The sequence below is a fragment of the Hippichthys cyanospilos genome, chromosome 4, assembly GCF_059441005.1.
Source record: "Hippichthys cyanospilos isolate Australia breed blue-spotted pipefish chromosome 4, RoL_Hcya_1.0, whole genome shotgun sequence".
NCBI lineage: Eukaryota > Metazoa > Chordata > Actinopteri > Syngnathiformes > Syngnathidae > Hippichthys > Hippichthys cyanospilos.
In genome coordinates this window covers 1,027,120-1,042,080 of record NC_142372.1, presented here as the reverse complement: position 1 = coordinate 1,042,080, position 14,961 = coordinate 1,027,120, and the positions used below count along the sequence as shown (strand labels likewise).

At 44.6% G+C, this 14,961-nt stretch overlaps 3 protein-coding genes across 4 annotated transcripts; 1 reads left to right on the top strand and 2 right to left on the bottom strand.

Annotated features, from left to right (window-relative positions):
• Positions 1-251: 251 nt before the first annotated feature.
• On the top strand, positions 252-2,544 carry LOC148424217 (uncharacterized). Its single transcript, XM_088412704.1, has 2 exons — positions 252-754; positions 1,423-2,544. Exons 1-2 carry the CDS (start codon positions 562-564, stop codon positions 2,409-2,411), a joined length of 1,182 nt encoding a protein of 393 aa, XP_088268830.1. The 5' UTR covers positions 252-561; the 3' UTR covers positions 2,412-2,544.
• Positions 2,545-2,909: 365 nt separating this feature from the next.
• On the bottom strand, positions 2,910-8,289 carry LOC148424216 (uncharacterized). Of its 2 annotated transcripts, XM_088412649.1 has the most exons (6): positions 7,800-8,289; positions 6,814-7,065; positions 6,029-6,172; positions 5,338-5,915; positions 4,848-5,041; positions 2,910-4,300 (listed from the first exon to the last, which is right to left on the bottom strand). In XM_088412649.1, the coding sequence occupies exons 1-6, from the start codon at positions 7,990-7,992 to the stop codon at positions 3,805-3,807; spliced, it is 1,857 nt and encodes a 618-aa protein (XP_088268775.1). In that variant the 5' UTR covers positions 7,993-8,289; the 3' UTR covers positions 2,910-3,804. The 2 variants fall into 2 exon arrangements, with proteins under 2 accessions (XP_088268775.1, XP_088268776.1); XM_088412650.1 differs by lacking the exon at positions 6,814-7,065.
• A 376-nt stretch (positions 8,290-8,665) lies between these two features.
• Positions 8,666-14,580, bottom strand: LOC148424215 (uncharacterized). Its single transcript, XM_088412618.1, has 5 exons — positions 13,988-14,580; positions 11,842-12,884; positions 11,122-11,592; positions 10,749-10,942; positions 8,666-9,320 (listed from the first exon to the last, which is right to left on the bottom strand). Exons 1-5 carry the CDS (start codon positions 14,499-14,501, stop codon positions 8,819-8,821), a joined length of 2,724 nt encoding a protein of 907 aa, XP_088268744.1. The 5' UTR covers positions 14,502-14,580; the 3' UTR covers positions 8,666-8,818.
• Between the last annotated feature and the right edge of the window lie 381 nt (positions 14,581-14,961).

Here is a 14,961-nt window from a genome sequence, read left to right as displayed (position 1 = left end):
CACACACACTTGGTAGTAGTACTTTTACAGTAGCAGAACTTTTACAGCAGTGTAAAGCTCAAAACCCGTCAGTCATATTTCGTCGTAGAGCTACTGTGTTGCAAACTCTAACTACGAAAGACGTTTTTAACTGCCTGTGCAATACTCATTGTAGGCTTTGATGCAAGGCAGATAAACAGTTCAAAGTCTTGATTGACATCAAGTTTCTATTTTCAACTATTCGTTTTTGACCATTCGTAACGCGATATATAGTTTGTCCCAGTAGAGGTGCCGTAGAAGTTGTCCCCGGCTCCGATCTACTTTCGGGTACGTTTGTTTAGTGTTACAAAACGCCGTTAATCATCATTCCTTAAGTAAGACTAAATGTACGGAAGCCTCGTCAGCCGTTACTTTATCGGATTAAAATATCTTTAAAGACCCGTACCCAACCAAAACATTTTTAGGCGGGTTTTTAAAGGGTCGCCACCTAGCTTAATTTTTTTTAGCTAGCTAGCCGCTATTAAAGCGACGCGTTTTGTTGTCGCTCTACAGTTCGTAAAGTGTTGTGATTATTGCGTCACAATGTGTAAAGTCGAAATGTTGAGAGCGATGCTCAATGCACGACTGGGTGCCGCCGTTGAAGAAATATTTGGACTTGTTGCAAGAACGATCGAAGAGTATGAAGAGGAACTTTGTCGGACTAAAGAGGAGAACGAGCGACAACGTCAACTTCTGGACGCTGTTTTCAGGCCTCAAGATGAAGCCCACAAGGCAGGTAGGTGTGTCCTCTTCGTCGAATAAAAGGAAGGCGAAAGCAATAGAAGGTGGAAAGAGAAAGGGGCGCCTATTAGTGGGAGGGAATAGGATAAAAGCAATTCGGTCATTCAAAGGACAACTTGAAACCAAGACAAAGAAAGCAAGACCTGGAAAAGTAAACAAGATGTAGAAAGGCCAAATAAAATGCAAACGAAAAGAAAACATACATATAAAAGCCAATATAGGCGCTACAAAAAATAGAAACGAAAAATTAAAACCAAAAAACTTTGAAAAAGCCAATGAAAACGTTAAAGTCAAGTTTAAAGACATTAAAAGTAAAAGTCAAGAACTGAAGCTCATCGAAGCATGAAAGAAAAGACTAAGTTGAAAAAACGAGGACGAAAGAAGGCCAAAGGAAGTGAAAAGTGACAGATGAGAAAGGAGCTCAATTCGGAGATTTTAGGAAAGGGTATTGGATGCTTGTGGGACTTGGGAAGAGATGTTTGGGTGGAGTGAGTGTGCACCATCTCTCCTGCTTTGGCGGGGGAATGACTGGGGTTAGCTTACCCTAACCCGCTAACCCACCCTAACCCGAAAACAAAAAGGACACTTAAAAGTACGCTTCAATTCCCTCGCAAAGGGTTGTTTGAATTTCATCACGTTTATTTATTTGTGTGTGTCCTGCAGACATCAATGACAAAAGTCTTCACCTTGAGCATCAGGAGTTCAACCCCAGGGTGGAGCAGCAAGATCCAGAGCACGCCGTATTTCAAGTGCAACAGGAGGAGGCGGGTCCTTCCCTGATTAAAAAGGAAGAGGCGAGAGAGCAGCAGCAACCGCCGGAGTCGCCGTTTTCTCATGTCAATGTGAAGAGCGAATATGAAGACAAAAGTCAGAGGAGGGGGACCGGAGGGGCGGAGCCTCCCAACAGCGGCTCCGGTCAACACGTGAATCCAGAAGGCGATGGAGGCCGCAGTGGAGGATCCCAAGCGAACGACCCCCAGTCTCCACGATCGCCCGCTCACTCTCCCGACTCTGTTGACCGACACGCTAAAGGCCGCGCGACGCGTCACGCGGGCAACACGCAAAGGAAATGTTCGCAGTGCGGCAAAACCTTTTATAACAAGTCGAATTTGAGAGTGCACATGATGATTCATACCGGAGTTAGACGATTCATGTGCACAATTTGCGGTAAACGATTCTCTCAGAATGCACATTTAGCGACACACATCAGAAGACACACTGGCGACAAGCCTTATTCTTGCTCCGTCTGCAACAAAGGTTTCTACGATTATTCAACGTTGAACAATCACAGCAGGACTCACACGGGAGAGAGACCTTATACTTGTTCAGTCTGCGGCTTAAGTTTCGGCAATCGCTCCAATTATGCTCAACACGTAAAAAGACACACGGGAGAGAAACGTTTCGCGTGCTCACTTTGTGGCAAAAGATTCTACGTAAAGGGAGAATTAACAACGCACACGAGATCCCACACCGGAGAGAAACCTTTCACGTGTTCGGTCTGCGGTTCAAATTTCAGCAATCGCTCGGGATTGATCCAACACACGAGAACGCACACCGGGGAGAAACGCTTCTCCTGCTCAATTTGTGGTCAACACTTTTCTCAAAAGGGGCAGTTCACAAAACATGTACAAATACACTCTGGCGAGACCTAATTCTCTTGCAGCGCGTAAAGAGCCAGCTTAACAAACATGTGCATGCTTTGAATACATAATGAAGAACTTTTGACTGTTGTGAGATGTAAAGGTGTACATATGATCCTGAATAAAAACTAAGTCTTAAATCAAATTCCCCTGTTGCTTCATCCACCAAAGGAGTTCATATGGCCTAGTCAAGTTCTCACATGTGAAGGTGAAGGAAATGGGAAAGTACCCTAATCACAACCTCTGAACGTTTTCCTAATTCCTTACATCAATAGCTCATACCGTAAACGCACCACAAACTATGTTAGTATAAATACACCACAAACTCTGTTCACAGAAGTAACATTTATTTGAACGTTTCGTGTGCACGGTCTAAAACAGATCTGCGGGATCCAAATTTCACCCGTGATCAGAGATTAGAAAATCAGGCGCAGAAAGTAAAAACCGAGCCAGAGTTTGGCTTTAGCTACATGTGCTTTCGCACAACCGGTAAATTAACGAGCTCACGTTTGACTGCAAGGTATTCCAAGCACCGGTGGTCAAAGCCAAACTCTGGCAGGGTTTTACTTTCCGGACCAAGATCTCCCATCTCTTTCCGTGATCGATAGTTCATTTATTCTAGTATTGTGAACTTGTCAAAAAGATTGTTGTAATATTGATGTTAGAAACTTTACTGTTTCTTATCAGTGCTTTAAAACCCAAAAGATACGAGATAAGATTTCTTGCTTGGTTTGTGGTAAAGGCTTTTCAACACGGGGATATTTACAAAAACACACACGGGGGAGAAACCTCTTAGCTGCTTAGTGTGTGGAGAAAAAAATCACTTTAAAATAAATAACAATAATAAAATAAATGAGAACATTCATTTGTATTAAGGCTACACAGTTGAATTTTAATGGCAATCTCGATATTGGCTGTCATGATTAATTAGGCCGATTCTCGGCGATATTAACACACAGCGTGTGAAAAATCTAGACTTGGCTTCACACGCTACCTGTCATATTTGTGCTCTTTCTCATAATGACCGCAAGATTGTATATTCAAGGCTTCGGCGTGAATGGCTCCCGTCTTGGAAGGCCAACTTGATGCCGGCGGTGAAAATGAGAAGCTACGAGCCATCCATCGAGCTGCAAGCGGTGGCCGACATTCCACCCGTCATCCAATGAGCTGCAAGCAATGGCGGACGGGGCGTCTCCCGACATGGCAAGAGCGATGCAAATGATAGGACAAAATGTAAATGAGTAGAAGCTGAGAAACGGCAGGCAGGAAGGCTCCATATTTGGCCATCGCGTTCGGACCTAGCATACCGCATACAAAGACCAACGTAGAAAGAAAGAAAAACGTCTAATAAATTCAAAAACACAAGTGCACGTTTGACCCGGTACAAGCATTTCTAAAATCCAAATTACTTTGCCAGTCTCGAATAGAACTTGGCCAACAATTCTGGCAAAATGACATAGCGGTACAGGTCATTAACGCGGTCAACTTCCATGTTAAAAAAATCAGCGTTAAATTGAATCCGCTGCACGGATATCACGTCGCCACCCCACAGCACATAGTCGCAGTAGTTACTGTTTGTAATCCGAATGTTTGCTTGTGCCTGGTAGAAGTAGGCGTGGTCTCGTTCCAAAGTAGTCCCCAGGTGCCGGCTCCGGGAGTAAAAGGAATGATCGTGCTCCACTGTGGTGAGCTCTTTTGTTTGGAGGCAGGGCCAACATTTGAGCATGACGCAGCCGGTGCCGCAACACTCACAGCTCACCATTCTGTCGGGGGAGGCCCCCATGTGGGGGTTGTCTTTCCACACGAAAAGTCCACACTCGCGAGTGGCGAAGGCTCGGTGGGATTGCTTTTGGATGGAGGAGTACGCGCTCAGTGCGCGTTCGGCATGTTTACAGCCCCACCTGGTCGAAGAAAAGACATTTACATATAGCTTTACATTTCCACCGCGCGGGATTTCGCACTTTTTCGCATTGGCAAGGCAGTGCTTCTCAATTATATTTTGCCGAGCCCTCCCAGGAAAGAGAAAACTTTTGCCCCTCCCCCGACGCGCTGACTACAAATAAATGATCAAAAACTATTTTTTTAATGAATCAAGCGGATCCTCTGCTATATTAACATTTCAAAAGTCAAGCCCATTTTATTGAATACAAGTCAAATCAAGCACTTTGTAATCCTACCACTAGGTGGCAATGTTTCCCACAGGTTTGCCTAACAAACCCCCACTTAACTCGACCCTTATTATTATTCTGGCCATGATCGTGCAGGCCTACCTAAACTTGTATCCTTTTTAATATTAACAAGAAAAGCAATATGAATCAACTTTCACAAACGGTTAGGTCTTTTTTCACATTGAAATATTTTTTTTTTTTTTTGCAACAATATAACCAATTTTGACATGGCCAATTGTAAGGGAGAATATGATTCAATGTTCCCGAGTGCAGAACCTACCTATCAACCTCTGGACGGAGTATGCAGCTGACAGGGTAGCAGATTCTTTTGATGAGTGAACGAGAAGGTTTGAGGATGCTGCTCCAGGCCATCGCCTTGAAATCGGAGGCCATCACCCGTCCTGCACACTGCCAGTACCATATGCAGACGGACCTCACAGACTGCTTCTTCGTCGCTTCTTCAATGGCGGTTATCTGTTCGAAAACAACTTTCACGTTCAGTATGTGTACATATGGCTCATTTACTTTATTTAGTTTAGTTTATTATTACAGGGAGTGCAGAATTTTTAGGAAAATGAGTCCCACATCATCCTCTTTATGCATGTTGTTTACTCCAGGCTGTATAGGCTGGATAGCCTCCTTTGAAGATGAACATGATAAAATGTAAAATTTTCTGCTCTGTCATTTTTTTTTGAAAGGAGTGGGTAATTTAGAAAAAAAATCAGTTTCAATAACATAACTCAAGAAATCCTAATTCAACATAACTGTACCTGATCATGTGAAATGGTGATCTTCCTGAAGACTTGATCTGCAACCCTGCACAGCGCCCGCTCACTCATCTTCTTATAGCGAGGGTTGTACAATGTAGTGAGAGGGGGAGGGAGGATCTCCATCGGCAATGTTGAGATCAACCGCTCGTACTGGGCTGGCAGCACGTTCGGTACGTGACAACTCACGACTGACTTTGACAGGCTTTCGTGGAAGGCGGCATTCTCATCGTGTGAGGCGATGCCTTCAAACGCCGCCACGTCCTCGTCCGCTCGCTCTGAACTCACTCTCTTCCTCTTCGCATTTGATGACGAAGCTAAGACCACGTCCGCTTGCGCCCTTCCGCACGGGTCCGAATCCCTTTGGGCCGTCGCCGCTTGACTCGAGCGGCTGCTTGGAGGCTTCGCCCCTTTGTCTTCATTTGCGGTCGTCAAAGATTTCACTTCGACAATCACGGGCATCTCGGGGACATCCAATTCCCCCTCTTCCTCTTTAACGTGACAGTGTTCTGACCCCTCTTTTGGAATGTGGGGGATCTGTGGTTTCTCCTGCGCGGGATGAAGAAGTTTTTCATCGGGGCCTGGAGGACACATGATAAAAACAATTTGCTTTGTAAGGATCATCAGATCGGTACAGATCATTTAAAAAAAAAAAGCACTGGCACGTGAAAAAAAGACTAGTCTTCAGTGGTACACTTGTTGGAACGGGATTTTCTGTCAAGAGGTCTGGAGGCCCACGGGGTCCCGTTCGCTGCGTCTACGTCGTCTTCAGAAGAGCTGCTATCGCCGTCACGTTCACGATTACTACCGCTCTCCTCATTCAGAATCCCTGAAACATCTGCACATCAGAAAATATAGGGGTGGGGGGTGGGGGGGTCTGGTTTTGCAATGTACTCACATTTGCCTCCTAAGATGAATACAGGAGTCAAAACACGTATGTGGCTTGCTGTAGTGTACTTGTAAACATGTTGACTCATTCAATACAAGGGACATGCTTTCACAATTTTTAAGAGTCCGGACATTCAATACCACATACTTCAATATCGATTTAATACTTAAGTATCTGGAAATAAATGTCCCTCATGTACTTAAGTATCGATTTAACACTTAAGTATCTGGGATTTAATGTCCAGATTCTTAAAAAAAAAAACAGGAAACTACGTCCCTGGCATTGAATGAGTTAAACTATTACTTAACTACAATAGTTCTCAACCTCTTTTCAGTAATGAAATGCTTTTTCAGCAAAAGTCATGCTGTGTGTGAAGAACAACTCATGTTTCAGAGAAAAATATTTCAAAATCGTGTTTTCATTCCAACAGAAAATGCACAAAAGCATTTCGTTTGAGCCACATGTATTTATTTATTGAAATGGCTCTCACAACTGACGATTAAATGAAAATACAGCCCTTACATTGCTAACGGTGCCCGCGCCTTGTAGGAGTGCCCCTTTCATGTTTAAATTACCCCTCAGTGACAAACCTTTTCTGGACACGGAGCAGATGAAAGGTTTCCCTTCAGTGTACAACTTATATTGCACTAAACTATCTTTGCTTTTGAAGCCTTTGTTGCGGAGTGAGCATCGGAATGGTTTTCCTCTTGTGGCTCCTTTTTTGTTTTTGCGGCTCAAATTTTTCCCGCTCGGTAGTGGAGCTCGAAGAGCGTCCGCTTGTGAGGCTCCGTTAGCCTCCCCTTCAATGTTCTGGCGCTTCGGAAGAACTTTCTCACTGATGTCTGCGGAACAGAAAAATACAAACGTGTGGTGTGGATCAATCACAATCAAGTTCTCAATCAATCACAAAAGTAATGGCATTTCACGTTGGAGAAATTCAAAATGTTAACAGTTAAAATGTAATGAAGCGTATGTTTATAGGACAACTTTTCATAAAAGTTTTTGTGCAAATGTCGAATAGACACCAATAATCCGTTCGGAGCTCATAATTAATGAGTACGCATCCTTCGCCACCTTATAACGCACACATGCATTATAAAGGTGCAACAAATGAACCAATTACAAATTGATTGCAAAATAAATATTTTTTGACAGTCATTTTAGAAACCTAAAACTTTCCACTTGCTTGGAATTTCTGCCTTTGAACAGACTTTAGAGTTTAACTTTGAAAGTACAACTGAACTACTACTTCATCGCATTTTAATCAGCAAGTGCAGAAAATAGACCACGCAACGTCATTTTGTTGAATTTCTGGTTCGTCTGCTGGAAAATGGTGTCACCAATGACAATGCGCATTTGAATCAAACGTAACAAAGGCATGCAATTTTGAGTTTATCTTAGCTGCATCTTTTTCCAGTTCATTTGCTCTTGTTTTGAAAACTGGCACAGGATTGATTTCGATTTGCCTTTTTTGCCTTCACGTATCCACTTTTACATTATAGAACTCCTGGTATAGTCTACAATAATCGTTTTGTTTTACAACTAATGAATAAAGATCGTGACGAAATAAACAAACCTGCTCTCCGTAACACGACACGAGGCTTTATAACGGCGTCCAACAGTTGGCGTTGTCTTTCGTTCTCCGCTTTTGTGCGGGAAAGTTGTTCCTCGTACTCTGCGATCGTGCTTTGAAACATGGCAAGCGCTCCTTCGACGACCGTACTTAGTCCCGCATTCAGCAGCGTTCTTAAAAGTTCTACTTTGCACATTTTCACGCGATCAATCACAAAACCGAACAAGCACGATTGAGCTCTGCTGTTCGAACAGCTGGGCGACGTGTTGCTTCCAAGGCGATGCGATTCTCCTCGCTGGCAGTTAGCGTGCGAAACTAAACTCGTCTGAAAGATTTTAAAGTGCACGCAGGGGAGACTTTGCACAGACACAAAGACATTCAAGCCGAAAAATGGTCCTGTTGCCAAAGAAAAACGTGCGCAAGTGTGGTAAACTCGAACACGCGACTCTCCTCGGTGGGTTCTTCTTTTGGTGCTTTTAAGTAGAGACTTTACCACAGCGACATCTAAAGGATACAATTGGGAATAGAAAGACACAGTAGTTAAGATTAGTATGGAAGAGGAAGGCGAAAGCTCGACAAACATGTAAGGACGCACCTTGAAATGAGAAAAAAACGTGAGCCCGAAAACAGTTTTTAAACAAGGAATCGATGAAAGTTGTTGTATGTGTTGCTTTCTCCTGTCTATTCACATCAAAGTTTAGTGTGAATGACCTCACAGACAATCAACCGACAGTGGAGCGCTTTACGCCATTTGCAACCATACGTTTCAAAATCGCGCACGTCTCCCTTTCTCCTTTCTGTGTACTATTAAAGCGAAAAGCACACCGGCTCTGTTATAATAAGAGCTTAAAAAAGACAAACAACGGAACAGGTATTTATACTGTCTTTTTATTTGACTTGACTCGCTTTTCCGTTTTCCCCAAACGAGGCGCTGTTTTGCACAGTTGTCAGTGACACGCATACCTCCTGAAACGTAAGCACAACTGCATATTGCACATGGTACACCATTTCTAAAATACTTCTTACCTATCCCTTCTCGAGTACCATTTACCCAACAACTCAGGCAAAATGACATAGCGGTACACGGCATTCACTCGATCGATTTCGATGTTGAAAAAATCGGCGTCAATTTCAACCCGCTGCATGGATATGGCGTCTGCGTCCCCGGCCCACACCACGTAGTCACAGTAGGTACTGTTTGTCATCCGAATGTGTGCTTGTGCCTGGGAGTAGTAGGCGTGGCCCCGTTCTAAGGTATTCTCCAGGTTCGGGGTCCGGGGCCGAAAGGAATGATCGCCTTCCGCCGCGCTCAGCGGTTTGACTTGGAGGCAGTGACGGCATTTGATCAGGACGCAACCGGTGCCGCAACACTGACAGCTCACAATTCCGTCAGGTAAAGCCCCCATGTGGGGGTTGTCTCTGCACACAAAAAGTCCGCACTCGCGTATCGTGAAGGCCTGGTGGGAATGCTCTCGGATGGAGGAGTACAGACTCAGTGCGTCTTTGGCATGGTTGCAGCCCGACCTGGCCAAAGAAAGACATTAAGGGGGATCGATTCGATGTGCGAAACGCTTGCGAATGAGCGAGCACGTGAAAGTATACTTCCGTAGCGAACAAGATAGATGGATGACAGAGACTCGAGATATATTTGCCAACTGTTTGCTTTATATTTGCTGCCTGCAACGAGCAGCGGGCTAGCTGAAGGCTCAATTATATCAGAACTTTGAAACAAGGGTGCCGAACATACAAGCCGCGGGCCGGTTCTGGCCTGCGAATGAGTTAAATCGGGCCAGCGGGATGATTTTGTCAAGTCTAAAATTTAGCTGTTTCTTTTTTTTTTTTAAATAAATGAACAATTTGAAACGTTTCGTGATTAACAGTAATGTTCATGTTTTATGATTAATGGTGATGTTGGACTGATGTTGGACAGTATTAAAAAAAGAATACATTTGAAGTTGTTGTTTTAAAGTTAAATAAACGGAAGGGAAGAGATTTTCCTCCATGCGGCCTGCAAGCTTAAAACCCTGGAGAACCCACGGGGTCGGTGGCTAATGGTATTTTGTTAGGAGAAAAGAGTTCTTGGGTTCTCCGGGATTTTAAACGAGTTTGACACCCCTGCTTTAAAAGAAGACATTGGGGAGATTTGATTTTATGTGAAGATGATTTTATTCAACGCAGAGAGGCCAGCCAGCTCTTCCTGTGTGATGAGCTTCTCTGTTTCAATTATTGACTACCGTAACCCCACAAATATGAGACATATTCGTGTATAGGATGGACCCTTGGTTTTGGGGTCAAATTCCGATATCTTCTGTTACCGTGTACAACACAAACAACAAATGTCATCTTTCGAAACTCTTCATATTTTCTTATCTGTAAGTTATATATTTGTTGTGCGTTAGGAGTGTTTCAGATTTTCCACATTGTGCGCGGCCAATGAACGCCTCGCCGGGGTACAGCGATAGTGCTCCAAACAGTCGGTTTTGCCTTTCCTACGTTTTTGATTCTGTGCATAAGTCAAAAGACAGTAATAACCGTAATTTCCTATATAAGAGGCATCCTTAATCTTGGGGTTAAAATTCGGGTATTTTCGATTTTAGTGTAAGCAGCGCCGACACTTCGGCAACAAAGTAAAAACTATAGCAAAACAGAATAAATCTCATCTCCCCAAATTCTTCATATTTTCTTGTGTTCATACCCGCAAGCTGGATAATTGTTGTGCGTTAAGTGTTTCAGATTTCCCACATTGCGGGTGTTTAGAGATGGCCTCGCCAGTGGAACTAAATGCATGCACCCGAAGCAGTGGTTTTTCCTTTTCCTCGCGGCGCGAGTTCATTTCATAATATACGCACTTATAAAACCAAAAATAAAGTGACGATGCAACAGCGAATTTTGACAATTACTGTACAATTGTGGAAGAGAATGCGACCAAATGTTCCTCAGTGCAGAACCTACCTTGCATCCTCCGGATGGCGCATGCAACTGGAGGGGTAGCAGATTCTCTTGATGAGTGAAGGAGAAGGTTCCAGGATGCTGCTTTGAGTCATTTCCTCGAAATCGGAGGCCGTCACCCGCCCCGCACGTTGCTGGTACCATATACAGCTAGACCACGCCGACTGTTTCCTTGTCGCTATTTCAATGGCAGTCACCTGCAACAGCACAACTTTCGTGTTTGACATCATTTTATACACGTAAGGATATGCAGCACTAAATTTGGTTTTGAATGCCAACGTCAATTTCACTGTCCGTTTAAAACGATCGTGAGTCGCATCCCTAAATCATGTGATATAAAAATGAGCCGATTAGATGGAATTCACCATAACCGTACCTGTTCCTGTGAAATGGACATGGTTGCGAAGACCTCATCGGCCGCTTCGCGCAGCGCCTGCTCACTCATTTTCTCAAAACGAGCGTGATGCAAAGTAGTGAGAGGCGGAGGGAGATTCTCCAACGGCGGTATTGACGCGGACACGTTTTCGCCGTCCGGGACGTGACAACTCACGACGGACTCCGACAGGCTTTCGCATAAGGCGGCCTTCTCAGGACTCGCGGGGACGTTGTCGTCCGCCGCGTCCTCCTTGGCTTGGCTTGGCCCCTGTTGCCGGCCGCCATCATTGGAGGCCCACTCCTGCGTCCTGCTGACCGCAACCTGCACGGCGAAGAGGGTGGCGGCCACATGGGGGCAGTATTCAGCCGGACAGGTCATGCAGGTGCAATGGCAAGAGTCCACGCTGCCTCCCTTCTCCAGCAGCAGCCACGCATGTAGCGGCAGCTCATTCTCCGGTTGGGAATGCACCACCTGAAAAGGCAGCAAGAGGCGTTTGGAACTTTTAGATGCGGGGAAATTTCCTTGCCAGGCCTTTCACCCCCCCCCCCCTTATAATTTTGGCCTTCTATTTGGGGAATTACAGTATGCATGTTTTTTTCATTCTTTTTCAAAGCGATCAAGATGCAGAGCACAATCACTGTTAATGCCATTTTAAATGAATAAATACATGACGAGGCTGTGACAAGTGACCCGGAGAAATGAGTTTCTTGTAAGTCTCACCTTTGACACGATGACGAATCGTTCTCTGCCGGGTATTTCCCATACGCCCGTCTCAAGCACCAGGTGGTTCTGAAAATACTTAAACACATCTAGTTTCCGATACTCTCGAGACCCCTCATGCGCGCACGAGGATGTGCGCGCGATATAGTCCAAAACATCCACAAGACGCAGGTTAGGGAGGTCCCTCATCTTACAGCGTCGAAGGCTGAGAAAAATGTAACCTGGCAGGGCGTACGGATCGTTCACACCCGCCCGCTTGACTTTTTCGCGATACTTCTTCTTGGTTATGGCATCCATATTTGACAGAACGCATGAAAACGAAAGATCGTCTTCATTTTCCGGATCGCTCATTTTAAAAGCCGCCATATTTACCACCGGCAAACAGGTGGGGAAAATATAATCGCTATGGAAACGATGGCGTAGGTCCAAACCGTACCTGGAGAATTTCTGACCACAAAGTGAGCAGGTATAGAGTCTCTCTCCGGCATGGACGCTCATGTGCTTTTTTAAAAGGGACAGTAAGACGAACGCTTGTCCACACTGACAACATTGCCAGCGCTTGTCCTCGGCGTTATACATCATATCGCTTTCAAAGTGTTCGTTATTGCTGTCCGTGTCAGAAGGCCGCGACGAGGCGTCGTCGTCATCCGACGGAAATAAATTGTCCTCGCCTGACATCTTGTCCTCGTTCCAACTGCCGTCGAGATTAGCGTGTGACATTACGTCGTCGTTATCCGACGACGAAGCTGAAAAGACGCCCGCTCGTGGCATTCTGCACTGGTCCAAATCTCTCCATGCTGTCGCCGGTTGACTCCAGGGGCAGCTTGGAGACTCCGCCCCTTCGTCTTCATTTGCAATCGCCAAAGATTTCACTTCGGAAAGCGTGGGCAACCTGGTGACATCACGTTCCTCCTCTTCCTCTTTAATGTGATATTGCGCTTGCTCATCTTCTCCTGTAATGGGACACCATTCACACTCCTCTTTTTTAAAGCGGACGAACGGTGGCTCTCGTTGCCCAGGATCGAGACATTTTTCTCTGAGGCCTGGAGGACACAAAAGAGATCAAACAAATGACTTTGTAAGAAAACAAAGTTATTAATATCTTTTTTAGAAATATGGTCTGGATCAAAGATTCTCAAATCGGCGTACGTGAAGACACTTTCGGGGGTATGCGACTTTAAAAGCGTTTCTGAAGGCACAGTCCCGTATTTTCCGCAGTAGAAGCCCCACCTAAACGCCTTCAACTGTCTCAAAAGCTGACAGCGTGCCTTATAATCCAGTGCGCCTCATACAGCTCATGAACCACGAGTTTTCATACTTGGGGATGAAAGAAATTTTTTTTTTAAACTTAATTCGCCATGTAAATTCTTTGACTTGTACCTCTCTATTTCAGTTATAAATATATATTTAAGGGTTAGGGTTTGGGGAATAATGGAAAATGACACCGAGAGATACCACTACAAATGTACCGTATTTTTCACAGCGAAGCGCAAATAAAGCTTCATGATCCACTTTTGATATTTTAATGTTCCTCTAGGACCTAGAGGAACATTAAAATAGAGCTCTAGAATCTATAGCACAGGTGTCCCACTCCAGTCCTCAAGGGCAAGTATCCTGCATTTTTTGTGGTTTTCTATCTCCAACACCCCCAATTCCAATATTTAGCTTATTAGCAACCTCCGCATTAGCCTAAATATAATACTAATCATTTGAATTAGGTGTATTTGAAAGAGAAGGTTTGAAAACATGCAGGATACCGGCCTCCGAGGGCCTAAATTCGACGCCCGTGCGCTAGATGGCACTCTTGCTTTAATGGTGCAGTGAAAATGTACACTTACACATTTCCATTGCACTGGCCTTTATCTCAAAATCCAGAGCAGCATTTCAAGGAGTAAACCAAAATCGCCGGTGGTTTGAGGCTTCGGTTTTCCATCATTCATTTCATGCACCATAAAAATGCTAATTAAAAGAGGCTCAGTCTCAATTACGGGTCTGCTTCCGTGCGCAACCAAACACAAGGCACCACATTACAAGGGGCATGCTCAAAAGACACAAACGGAAAAAAAAGGGTAACGGTGGCAAAACAATGAGTCTATTGAACGTTATTTTACAAGGAGCGCACGTTTATCAATCTTGTCCGACATACCTTTGAACGGCCCCGGATTCGGAGAGCTCGGCAACTGGGCCATGAAACAAGTCGGGTCCCCTCTCATCATCATTGGGTTCGGCTTTTCTCTGTCGTCCGCTGACTGTTGCCGCACCACGGCTTTCCCCTTGGAGATGGAGATACGACGTCTTTTCATAAATCGGAAGCACCACGACGGACCTCCTTGGAAGCTTACTATCTCCATGTCTTGTGCTATCGCTATTGCCTTGAGTCGAATGCTGACTGAGGAGACTTTTCTCCCTTCCGCTCTTTGTTCTAAGACCCATTTCTCAAGTCGCTCTTCTAATTGTGGCCACCTCGCTTTGTTCCCGCGGAAACTTTTTTTCGTCTTCTTAACTTGGCGCAGTTCAGTTTCTTGCTTCCTCCACTTCCGAACCATAGACTCGTTGACTCGAAATTCCTTGCCAGCGGCTCGATTTCCGTGCAGATCCGCGTAACTGATGGCCTGTAGTTTAAATTGAGCCTCGTAAGCGTGTCTCTTCTCCGAAGCCATTTTCGGGGGTCCTCGTGGAAGCGATTGTTGTTTTGCAGGGTTACCTTCTGCTAGCTAGCGGAAACGTGGCTAAAGTAAGTCTACGTACTGTACGTATGACGTGTTGTTCTCCGATTGGTTTAGCGCTGCCAGCGTACGTGCTGTACGTCGTACGTATTACCTCGTTTCATTTCCCCCTCAATTTTTTATTACTGAAACAAATCAGTATAGGGCAAAAACAAACAAACGAAAAAAAACATATAATGCCAAAGAGACATGGCCAAAATAGGTACAACACAACATTAAACAAAAATATTGAACAGGGCACATAAATCACAGCTGTTGCAGCTTCAAAGTCCATTTCGGTAAACGGCTCGTGTAAATACTTGAATGAAGGATCACCAGATGCGACAATCTGTCATTTAGTGTTTATTTTCGTCTATTTTAAGTTTTGCGTTAAGGTTAAGTTACCCTAACACTT